This window comes from Periophthalmus magnuspinnatus, chromosome 8, assembly GCF_009829125.3.
Source record: "Periophthalmus magnuspinnatus isolate fPerMag1 chromosome 8, fPerMag1.2.pri, whole genome shotgun sequence".
In the NCBI taxonomy this organism is placed as follows: Eukaryota; Metazoa; Chordata; class Actinopteri; order Gobiiformes; family Gobiidae; genus Periophthalmus; species Periophthalmus magnuspinnatus.
In genome coordinates this window covers 19,788,307-19,800,841 of record NC_047133.1, presented here as the reverse complement: position 1 = coordinate 19,800,841, position 12,535 = coordinate 19,788,307, and the positions used below count along the sequence as shown (strand labels likewise).

The window sequence follows — 12,535 nt, the reverse complement described above, 5'->3', positions numbered from 1 at the left end:
GAGAAAGCACAAGTCAATTAGCTAACAGAAAAACAGCGTGGTACAAAAATATCACCACAAAACAAATATATGTCCAGATGGCCTTTCACGGTTACAATGGGAAGTTTGTGCAGGTCATGCTAATAAGGTTGGGGTTGTTATTGGCAAAGAAGTGGACAATGGGTTTGTTGCAACAGTATGGACAATGCGCGCTGTGTGTGTATATTCTGATGGAGGAAGTTAAAGTCCATATGACAGGCTTTCATGTTTTTCTATTTATGAATTGGTTTGGTGGGATCGTATCTGTGGTAAATATTTATTATAGTTTTACATCAGTTAAGTGGCAGTTTGTTTAGCAGGGACAGGCCACTTAGCAACGCTGTCAATCAAACCTGTTGTGAACACCAGCAGGAGTGACCTCGGGGAAAGAAGGCGATCGGTTTGTCTGTTATTAACGTTCATATCTTGATTTACGGACAAAATATTGGAATTAAAAATACCGCGATCATGCAGAGCGGGTTAATATGAACATTTTAAGATCAAAATGACAAGCCTGACAGCAGAAGTTACAGAGAGAGGGAACACAGTTTGTCAATAGAGTTTATGGAGCCGGAAGCGTGCCCAAATGCTCACTTCCTATTTGGAACGTGGCGGCTAGCAGATTAGCTGTGTCCATTTATATATAAAGTCTATGATCAACACTGGAAATTCCATCTTAAATCTTCTTTATACAGTCTATAGGTGCCGTACATAGACTATCTACATAATTTTGGTCTTTAATCTTCTTTATATAGTCTATAGTTGCCGTATATAGATTGTCTACATAATATTTTTCTTTAATCTTCTTTAGACAGTCAGTAGATGCCGTACATAGACTGTATAAAGGTTAAAGAAAAAAAAATATATATACAGTCTATGTACGGAACCTATAGACTGTATAAAGAAGATTACAGAAAACATGATATATACAGTCTATAGGTGCCGTACATCGACTGTGTATACAAATTCATCTTTAATCGTCTTATTCAGCCTATAGGTGGCGTATTTTACCTTAGATATATATAAATAATGAAGAATAAGAGTCACTGGGACAGGTCAAACCATGAAGCCAGTTTAATGAGACATTTGTACACTCATTTTGCAGTGAAACACATTTCATCAGGTTTGGTCCGACCCTCATGTGCCCATCAGATTACCACATATGTCAAATGAAAATTATTACTGTTCAAGTGAAAACAAAGTTAAAAAAAGAACATTTCAACAAAACTAACAACATTATTATTATTATTATTTATATCTCTGTCTGCAATTATACTGTTATTATTCATATTATAATAGCAATATATACCCTTCATACATTTTACAATAAGTTTACATCTATGGTGACAGCAGTAAGACGCTTCTATTGGTCAGACCGGTCCATTCCAGTTTTTTGATTGGCTGGTGAACTCCATGCCCCCTCCCACTTTTAGGAGCATGTTTATGACGTCGTCTTTAGGACTACCACTCCCTGCCTTGTGCTCGTTCTACGTTGTGCATTTAAAAAGAAGACAAGAAAAGTCCCATTCACTAAAAAGCATTATGTGAGTTATAATAAAACCTACAGCGCTGTGCCAAAAGAAGGAAGTTTGGAAATTACTTACAAATTTTGAGCATTTGTTATTGCAATTTAAAGGAATTTTAAAATCTCATAAACATGGCTGTGTCCCCAGATAGGAGGTAAACAGGTTCAAATCAAATATAGCTTTTACTAGTAACAATTGTAATGTTGATTCAGTCATAGCTTCATGTTGTTTGTTATAATTTGGTGCTTTTGGTTCCAATCAGGCAACAGAATGCGCCTTGGGTTGCCAGTTTCAATGCTGAAATCCAGTTGTTTTAAACCAAAAAACAGTCCTGGAACAATATTTTTGGCCTCAATATTTATCATATGTCCTTTTTTTTTGCATTACTGGGGAATTTTTGGTTATTTTTTGGCTATACAATAAGATTGGAGCCGTAAAAAGGTTGGATAAATCACTTCTATGACTTATTACAGATACAAACTGAGCACTAAAGTGTTTCATTGTGCTGTTTATTTACTGCAACTCATGATTTTGAACAATATTGTAGATTTAGTATAGTTTTTGTGTTTTAAATCTGCTCTTGGGTTATTGTGTCACTGCCATGAATGAGCTTCAATATTATCACTTAACGTCTATATTTATTTCAGCAATATGTGCACTTCAACATTTGTTATCGTGACAAGGCTGCCTAAAATGACTCTCTGATCTGAATGGTCACTACCTAAAGCCCAGCACCTGCAGCCGGTCATGAATCAGTGCTAGTGCAGCCTCTACAGCTCAGTGTGTGAATTTTGGAGGTTCTGAGTTTTCACATGAGGCCTGTCCATAAACTGAGAATGAAAAAGACTTGTATGTGTCTCTATCTGCAGGTTGAGACTCTGGTAACACAGGTTCAGTTGTATACAGTTCCTTTAAAATGTCCTGGAATGTGCAAACTGGATTAAAGCAGAACTAAATCTGGTCTGGACATTGCCAGGATTACACAGAAGTCAAAATTAGAGACAGACCCATATATCAGTAGGTCAATATACTGGGCCGATATTAACACTTTAATATGAAGAGACAGCTGTGCCAAACGTTGCCACACAGCTCTCTTATAAATGTGTGATTAAAAATGGCTTGGGGGAAGTTTGTAGTAAAAATCCCAAAAATACCATCAGAGCTTATCGCCCATCGATGTCTCTGTATTCTAAACAATCCATATCAGCATCGGCCATGAAAAAAACCCGTATCAGTGAATCTCTAGTTAAAATATCTTAGATCAACATTTCGTAGAATTATCTTTCCACTGATTACTTAAATAACAAATGATACTGTTCAGTGGTTATTAGGACTATACGTTTGAGTTGAATCTGGGTACACAAAGTCGTTAAGTTATAGTTAAATAATCATTCACTACATTTACCGTAACAACTTTTCTGCTCATATTAAAACCGTCCATTCCTTTTGCACAGCGCTCTATTGTGAGAAAGTAAAAGCCAAAGACATGCCAAACTAAGTATAAAAATGAGAAGGCAAAGTTAGCGGCATTGAAAAACGCCTAAAATGAGGTATAGCCTGCACCCACAGAGCTCGTGGTGTAGCGGTGAAACTCGTACCCCTGCCCAAAAGGAAGCCATTCTGTCAACACCCTCCAGGTTCATGCAGTAGTACAATTCAACAGTGAAAATGAGCCAGAGATTTCAGTCCAAATGGCGGCCGTCTGTTTGTAACTGAGAAACTAAGTGATTTTGCAGCTGCAGAGGTGTGAGTGGACCATCAGGTCTCATGGCTCTCTCACGATTTAAAGGGACAGTACGGGATTTTCAAAAAGAGGTCGACAGATACAGTAGGCGGCGCTAGCTAGCATGCTGTGGCTGCGTCCCATTTCTGTAGAAGGAAGAAAAGGAAAATGCTGTAGAGGCAAGTGAGAAGAAATGGTCCTAACGTTGAATTAGCACATTTAAAGAATAGAACAAACAAACAAAAAAAGTAGTTTGATGTCCGGTAAGAATTAAAATGGCTAAAATGCAGCTAAAACATGACTAATTTAGAAAGAACAACTGAAATTGGGTCAAAAAATACTACAAAACATATATAATTGGGTCTCTACATTATTATATAGCTAAACTGAAGGGAAGTGACCTATCGCAGTTTGTAAGAAGAAAAAAGGTAGTTCTTGAGGAATCTGACCTGATTTGACAACTTCATCTTTAAACCTGTTCATCTCTGTTAAATATGTGTTTTGTCAGTCCAATTGTAGTTACCCCATAGACTGTATAAACAAGAGAACATAGCGTTTGGCTCCAATTAAATTAAGCTCATCCTATTAGTATCATAGCAACTAAAGATCCAATCAGGAGCGAGGTTGTCGAAGGTAACGCCTCTTCCCGCCCACATTGCTGGTTTGACAGGGGGCAGGTGCATAGCAACACTGTCAATCAAACCTGTTGCTAACGCTAGCGAGAGTGACCTCAGGGAAAGAAGGCGCCTGATTCGTCTCATTCATGTTCATGTCTTGATTTGCAGATACAATAATGAAATAAAAATACCAAGATCATGTAGAACAGGTTAATCCGACCATTTTAACACCTGAAAGCAGCATGTACGGAGGAATTGGCGAAAGTTTTCTAATGTAAAGTGAATTGGAGCCGATGGAGTCGATGGAGCTGGAAGAGCAACCAATCGCACTTCCTATTTGGAACACAGCGACTAGCATGTTAGCTATGTCCATTTATATATATAGTCTATGAGATACCCCAAGGTAGTCATTGAGTTGTTATTTAAAAAGTAAGAAAAATAATGCCCGGGATCATCAACGTAAATTTATATAATCAAACAAATATTTAAAAACTTAATTTAACTGAAGGATGTGTATAAGTATCTGGACACACACACTTTAAAATTAGGAACCAATAACAGCACATACACGGATTGGTTAAGACACTTCAACTCCATTGGCCAATATAATAAGCAATACGTTGACATGCCCAGAGAACCCCGAGTGCGCTAAACAACCGAATCAAATTCGCCTCAAAACGTCTCTCTGGATCACTCTTTCCCCAGTCTACAGCAGGTAAATGGAAACAAGGGACTACAAGATATTAAGTTATCCAGTTGTCCTAGCGTGCATGTAAACGTAGTGACTTAAGTGTTTTGAGTAAAATTATTTTGAATTTAATGTATTTTCCTTGACAAAATGATGATGTACTTCTTCAAAATGTTGGCCTGGGTATCTACCAGTCTCTTTTTAAAATCTCGTACGGTCCCTTATAGAATATTTTTAAACCTGCGTCTCACTCCTAGCTCGCCTATTCCTCCTCACTAGTACCACTTCCTGTCCTTCACCATCTACTTCCTGTTTCACACTTTCTGTTTCCTGTTTGTTTGCTTCCTCCGGGCGGGTGGCTCTGTGAGCACAGGCTGCAGGTCAGCAATGTCCCACCGCGTGCCCCACAATCGTAGCGGTGCCATCTTTCTCCGGTATCGCGTCTGCCGCCCTCTGCTGGTGATACTGTGGTAGTGTTGGCGGTTGCGGATACGCTGGTGGTTTAACTGGGAGAGGCTGGACCATCGAGGGGGGAGCTGTGGGGATGTAAGCCAGGGTCGTGCTCTGCATTTGGTGTTGGTACTGGAGCAGAGGGGGCGGTGGAGGCTGCGGGTGGATCTTGGACTGGTTTGAAGGGTTTTGCATTGAGAGAGCTGGTTGAATCGGGTGTTGCTGGGGGAACTCGGGGGTCAGGATAGGCTGGGGTGGTTGAGGGGTAGTTGGCAAGCTTTGGGGTACGTTTTGGTGGAAGGGGTGGTGGGGCAGTTGTGGAGACGCGGTGCCGTTCTTGCTGAGGCCACATGACTGAGCTGCACAGTGGATCTGACGAAGCGTATCCAGTGCTTCGCTCTTGGCGTGTTTGAGGAGGTCAGCCTGGCCCTGCACAGACACAGAACGAGGAGGAGAATCAAGAACAAGAGCTGTTATTGTGGCTATGGTTATGATTTATGATAAAAGGCAAGGAAAGTTCATTTGTATAGTACAATTGCTACACAAAGTAATTCAAAGTGCTTCACAGAATAAGAAAGACATTAAGATCAATATACAACAAATCAAAACATAAATAATCATAAATAACATCATAAAATTAACATTAAAAGAGAACAGTGCAGAAGTAAAACGTTTCAGTCATATGCACAGCTAAACAGAACTGTTTTGAGCCTGGAATTAAGCATTGTTAAAGTAAAATCTGTTTACTGTTGCAAATAGGACAAGAAAATCGTTACTGCAACTTCCAATAATGTCTTTTAACTTAACTTTTATATTTTTCTACATATACTGTGGTTGTGCCTGTGCATCTTTTCTCTGTAAATCTCATAATGAACCTGGAGCTTTGACTTGCTCCATTCCTGCTCGGCCCTCCGGCACTCTCTTTTCTGTGCCCTGACCGAGTCATCATTCCTCCATTGTGCTTTTAACCTTCCAGAACATTCAAAACACTTGAAGTCACAAAGTTCAACAAATCATCAACATTAGAACATGAGGCATTTTCAAAGTGTATCATTTCCATGAACAGTGCACCTGTGTTATCATGTATGTGTCTCCAAAAAATAAATCCAAATTATAAACTGTCTATTGTGATTCATTTTTTGCCCTTTTGCTGGCCCCTGGTTTAAGGTGATATTCATGCACGTTTGTCTATATGGACTAAACCACAACTAAACCAGCACCAGGACTGAACAAGGACTTAACCATGACTATCAGTGATTATTAACTCAATTATTCACTGAGATCTTTGGGTTCATCCAGGTTTTGGACAGACGTTTCCAGGCTTTTGTCAACAGATTTATGTAGTGACCTTTTTAGACACTCAAAGATGCAAACATCACTGTATTATTCATTCACATTCACACACACAGACCAAGGGCAGACCAACGGAGCAGTCTGACAGTGTGCTTTATCACCATCAATCACTCAAACACCGCCGTATTACGTAAGTGTCTTGCCCAAGGACACAACAACAGCATGTGCTAATCCAGTGGGGCTCTTTGGTTTGATTAATGAAAGCTACAGAACCACTACTGCAACAATTTTACTGTCCACTGAACTTTAAACAAGACAACAGCCATGTTTTAATACAGTTCTGATGCATTTCAAAAAATATGATCTGGTTCTCTTTATCGGGGAACTAAAAACATTTGAATTGTAGCCACTTCTCTTTTCAGATTTCAACCAAGAATAACATATATAAATGGTACAGAGCATTAACACCGTGCTACAAAAATCAAACACACTGAAGTCTCACACACACACCAGGTCAAGTCATCTGGGTTGTTTACTCTTTCATTTAGTTTCTTAATATAAAAAAATAACAATATGAAGTGTGCAATATTATTGTGCAATACCATTTATAATTATATTCTGCAAAATAATAACATCTTCGCTCTCAAATATGTTATTTCAACACTAAACCAGGACTAAACCAGGACTAAACCAGGACTAAACCAGGACTAAACCAGGACTAAACCAGGACTAAACCAGGACTAAACCAGGACTAAACCAGGACTCAAGCAGGACTAAACCAAGACTAAACCAGGATGAAACCAGGACTAAACTAACAGCTTTTCTATCAAATGTGTTATTTCAACACAGCACTAGAGGGCAGTGTTACACAATACAAACTTTGGTCTGTTGCTTCACTCTCTGTGTGCAGAATAAGACTATGATAACGCAAACACAAAAACTTAAATTCAGCGATAATTATTTAAATATTTGAGGCATTTGATTATCTCCAGACTAGATTTGTAAAAGTGGCATCTGATTGGCTCATGTTTGCTCTGTTTGAGGTTAGAGCCAAACGTTCAAAGAGAAAGAGGCTTGTGAACAGATGTTGGAAAAACTCAAGATTATGATAAAAAATATCACGGCATGGTGTGAATCTTAACATGGCACAGGGAAAGAGATGCAAGCAGTTTGTATGAAAAAGTCCAAAATATGAAGGTTTATGTTCAAATTGCTACAGTGTCTGTGTCTCTGTTAATATAGATCAGCCCTGGGCACATCTGCAGTGATGTTTCTATTATGTTTTACTTTCTGTGAAACCCAACTAACTTATGCAGCTCTTCAATGTGATTCATGGATTATAAGGAGTAAAGCAGGACTAAAGCAGGACGAACGCAGGACTAAACCAGGACTAAAGCAGGACTAAAGCAGGACTAAAGCAGGACGAACGCAGGACTAAAGCAGGACTAAAGCAGGACTAAAGCGGGACTAAAGCAGGACTAAAGCAGGACTAAAGCAGGACGAACGCAGGACTAAAGCAGGACTAAAGCAGGACTAAAGCGGGACTAAAGCAGGACTAAAGCAGGACTAAAGCGGGACTAAAGCAGGACTAAAGCGGGACTAAAGCAGGACTAAAGCAGGACTAAAGCAGGACTAAAGCGGGACTAAAGCAGGACTAAAGCAGGACTAAAGCAGGATGAACGCAGGACTAAAGCAGGACTAAAGCAGGATGAACGCAGGACTAAAGCAGGACTAAAGCAGGACTAAAGCGGGACTAAAGCAGGACTAAAGCGGGACTAAAGCAGGACTAAAGCAGCACTAAAGCAGGATGAACGCAGGACTAAAGCGGGACTAAAGCAGGACTAAAGCAGGACTAAAGCAGCACTAAAGCAGCACTAAAGCAGGATGAACGCAGGACTAAAGCAGGACTAAAGCAGGACTAAAGCAGGATGAACGCAGGACTAAAGCAGGACTAAAGCAGGACTAAAGCAGGACTAAAGCAGGATGAACGCAGGACTAAAGCAGGACTAAAGCAGGACTAAAGCAGGATGAACGCAGGACTAAAGCAGGACTATAGCAGGACTAAAACAGGACTAAAGCAGGACTAAAGCGGGACTAAACAGGAACTAAAGCAGAACTAATGCAGGACTAAAGCGGGACTACACCACGACTAAAAGAGGACTGAAACAGGACTAAAGCAGGACTAAATTGGAACTAAAGCAGGAATAAAGCAAAACTAAAGCAGGACTAAATCAGAACTAAAACGAGACTAGAGCGGGACTAAAGTGGGACTAAACCAGTACTAAACCAGTACTAAACCAGGACTGAACCATGATTATCAGTGATTCATTAAGATCTTTGGGTCTATCATCTGTTTTTGGGTACGATTAACTTTTCCAGGCTAATCCAGAATGCACTCAACTGACAAAAACATCTAGATTAGCTCTGATGTTGTTGTTGTTATCCTGATCAAAACTATTTTTATGGCACCCGGGTTGACCAGAAACCACAGAAATGAACGTTTAAAACCATGTTGCAATTTTCCAAAGATAGTAGGTTGTTTGTTAGGACTCGTCAGTTTTGATACAAATTGAGGGCTCTATATTAGATGTTGTGAGCATACGGAAGCAAGCAGTGCCCGCATGTGACCTATATTGAACTGACAGGAACCAAACAGGAAGTAAGTCCAGACAACTTCCTGTTTCATTCACGATGCATTGATTCATCTCATTTAAACTCCCAGATGTAAACATTTATGCATTTTAGGAACTGAAAACACTCTCGTTTAAGAGTATTTTTGAACATGTGGATGATTTGGCAGGCGGCTGGTAGGCAGGCTGTGATTGGCTGGCTGCGAAGAGCTTAAAGGTGCACTGTGTAACTTTTCTGGAGGAGGATTCACCCCCTGCTTGTATCAAAGACGAGTTTAAAAGGCCCATATTACGCTATTTTCTGATCTATGTTATAATGTTTCCTCATCACAAACATACCTGGAGTTTATCCTGCATATATACCCTGCGTATTTAGGCTGAGTTCTTCTCTCAAACAGAAAACACTCTGTTCCACTTTGTGATGTCATGTGGTAATACAGGAAGTGCTCCACTGTGTTTTTAAACTCCATACACCTTCACTACAGTCAGTTGGATAATATCAGCCCAGGAATTCCCAATCTCTACTGAACAAAAGGTGAAAAAGTAGCTGTTAACTTGAAAATTACCACTTCATGACATCACAAGGTGGAACAGAGCATTTTGAGCTTTGGAGATGTTACAGACTAATAATAAAGGATTACTTAAACATGTGTGAATGAAACAAAACACAACTCCAGGTCTGTTTTTGATGAGGTAATAACATTATAACATTGTTTAAAGCTTAAAGAGTACATTTTGTGTAATATAGGACCTTTAATGGTTTCTCGAGAATTTTCCTAATATGGTATTTATCTCTATGGAAACGAGCAGATGGAGTCACCAAACCAAAGTCATAGGACAGATCTGTGGAGGCGTATGTCCACATCTGCATGAATGCTGTTTTTCAAAGTATTTTTGAGCAGTATATAAAACACCTGATAAAATACATGTTAGATAACTTTAATCCATCACCCTTTAATGTTTCTGTGGAGACGAGCAAGTGGAAGACCCCCATAGACTGTATAATGAAGTGATGTCACCCAGCGTAGAGTTCAGCTCAGGTTAAATGAAGCTCATCGACGCCAGAAATTATAGGGGCCAATCTGGAGCCAAGTTACATATTATCGACCAAGAGTATCATAGCAACCAAAGAGCCAATCCGGAGCGAGGCTGTTCAAGGTAACGGCCCTTTCCTGCTGTCAATCAAACTTGTTGCTAACGCTAGTGGGAGCAACCTCGTGGAAAGAAGTCGTCTGATTCGCCTGTTATTAATGTTCATATCTTGATTTACGAACAAAACAGAGAAATAATCCTATTTGGAAAGCGGCATCTTGCAGGTTATATATATAGTCTATGGCAGGGGTGTTCATTACATCGATCACGATCTACCAGTTGATCGCAAAGGCATTTTGAGTAGATCACGTCCCGTCATCCATCCAGTCACATGACTAATATACAGGACAACAGTCAGATTACACCTGACCCTAGGTCACATCATGGGCGCTGCATAAACAAGCACGAGTTATCTTAACCCTATAGCGTCGGATCCTATCGTCGCAGATAGAGCGGGTTGCAGACTTTCCAGCAGCGTAACTCCGCACCCAGTCGTGCTCTCATGTAAATTCAAACGGCGTCTCAAAGCGGAGACATGGGGCTATCTCAATATTTTACCATCATTACAGTAATCTGCCTCTGTTGTCCCTCGAAGGTGACGAATGAGAGCGCGGGGCTGCAGGGATTTTCCCAGTCATTTATTCGATGCGTAAAAGAAAAAATACGGATGGATGTGTAAAATAGAAGTAGTTGTGTGAAAAAATGCAGTAAATTCTGATACTTCCTTTAACATGATTTTTATGGCTATAAAAAAAATACAAAACCGTAATCAACATGATTAGCTTTCAAATGAAAAATGCAATTTTCCTCCTGGCTCCTGTCAGAAGCTACTGCCCCAACTATACATCCCTCACTGATTCCATTCAGTGTCATCAGAGCAGTGATCATCATTCAAGTAATTATGAACATGTAAGGAGTTCAATTGTGTTGTGCAGTATTATCTCATGACGTTGTGCAAGGTAAAAAATGAAAATGCACTGTACATGTAAGAATTCATAATACATTTACAAATAAATATATGTTTAACATTTTTGTATTAGGTGGTAGATCTTTCAGACACAATCATTTTAAAAGTAGCTCACATACTGAAAAAGTCTGAGCACCCCTGGTCTATGGAGACCCCCCCATCAGAAAAGTTACACAATGCACTTTAACTATAAACCGTTAATACATAACCTTGTCAGTCTCGATGTTTCCACATGTCCTTTTACCTGCCCCTCTTAAACATGAAGCCTGAATAAGTCATAGACAGTGTTTAAAAAAGATCCAATTATGTAAGTCATGACTCACCGGCGAATCGGACTCGCTCAGAGAGAACGGCTCCTACACTGACCCAACTCAAGCAACCAACAATGTGTACTGCAGATAGAGTACTTATACTGAAGCTCACTACTACCACTACTACTACTACTACTACTGCTACTACCACTACAACTTGCTCTGTCCATATTTTGTATTTATATTCAGTGAAAGTCTATTTAACACTTTATTTTTATTTTACTTCTTTTAGTTTTGTTTATATTATACTGTTGTTCAAGCGGAACTTTTGCTTTGACTTGAGTTTTTGTTGCTATGGTATCCGTGCTTTTACTTTTTTTACTACTTTATTTCTGAACTCTCATACTATCATATTATATTCAAATCTACATCTATATAAATTCTAAAGGCTTACAATCACCAAATCACAAAGTCTGTAATTACTTAAGTTAAAACAAAGTCATCTACAAACAACCAGATGCCCTGTCTCCAGTCCGTGGAGGGGAGGGGGCGGGGGGGTTAAGCCCAAATCCGGCCCAACCCCCTCATTAGATCTTGGCCATAATCTTTTTGTATTAGTCCAAGAAAATCCCCAAGAATTATACGCGTTTGTGTTTCCTTGACCCCAAAGATCACTACTTTGTTGCATGCCACTTTGTCTGTTTTTGGGGCAACCATTGTGAACCAAATGTAGAGATTTGGCCGTTTTTTTTTTTTTTTCTTTTTTCATTTGAAGTTATGGACGGATACAGATGCTAATTTCAACCACCAGGGGTCAGTAAAATGGAGCCAATGATTCTTATTACTGGAATATTTACTTTTGTCAAACTACACTACCAGTCAAGTTAGGACACACCCTCTAATTCAAACTTAAAAATGAATAAATAAATAATATCCAAATCCTCAAAGTAGTCAGTAGTAGTAACATTAAAAAAACACTGAATGAGTGGGTGTGCCCAAACTTTTGACTGGATGTGTACTTCCTACATTTAAGATACACACAGAAGACATCAAATATATGAGGCGAGATATAAGGAATTACTGTATGTAGTAAAGACAATTCTAATAACTAATAAATATTTTTCAACAAAGCAAAGGGTGGCTACTTTGAGGATTTGAAAATGAAAAAATATACATATTTAGTAGAGTTATTTACTTTTTTTTTTACTACATAATTCCATACATCTTACTTCATATATTTGATGTCTTCTGTGCGTGGATAAAATGTAGAACGTAGTAAA

At 39.2% G+C, this 12,535-nt stretch overlaps 1 protein-coding gene across 1 annotated transcript in view; it reads right to left on the bottom strand.

The window, feature by feature from the left end:
* Positions 1–1,076: 1,076 nt before the first annotated feature.
* The window catches only part of plcl5 (phospholipase C like 5), a 175,983-nt gene continuing 164,524 nt past the window's right edge, over positions 1,077–12,535 (bottom strand). The window contains exon 6 of the mRNA XM_033971399.2: positions 1,077–5,451. Within this exon, the coding sequence (XP_033827290.2) occupies positions 4,954–5,451 (498 nt within the window). The 3' untranslated portion in view covers positions 1,077–4,953. The remainder of the gene's footprint in view (positions 5,452–12,535) is intronic.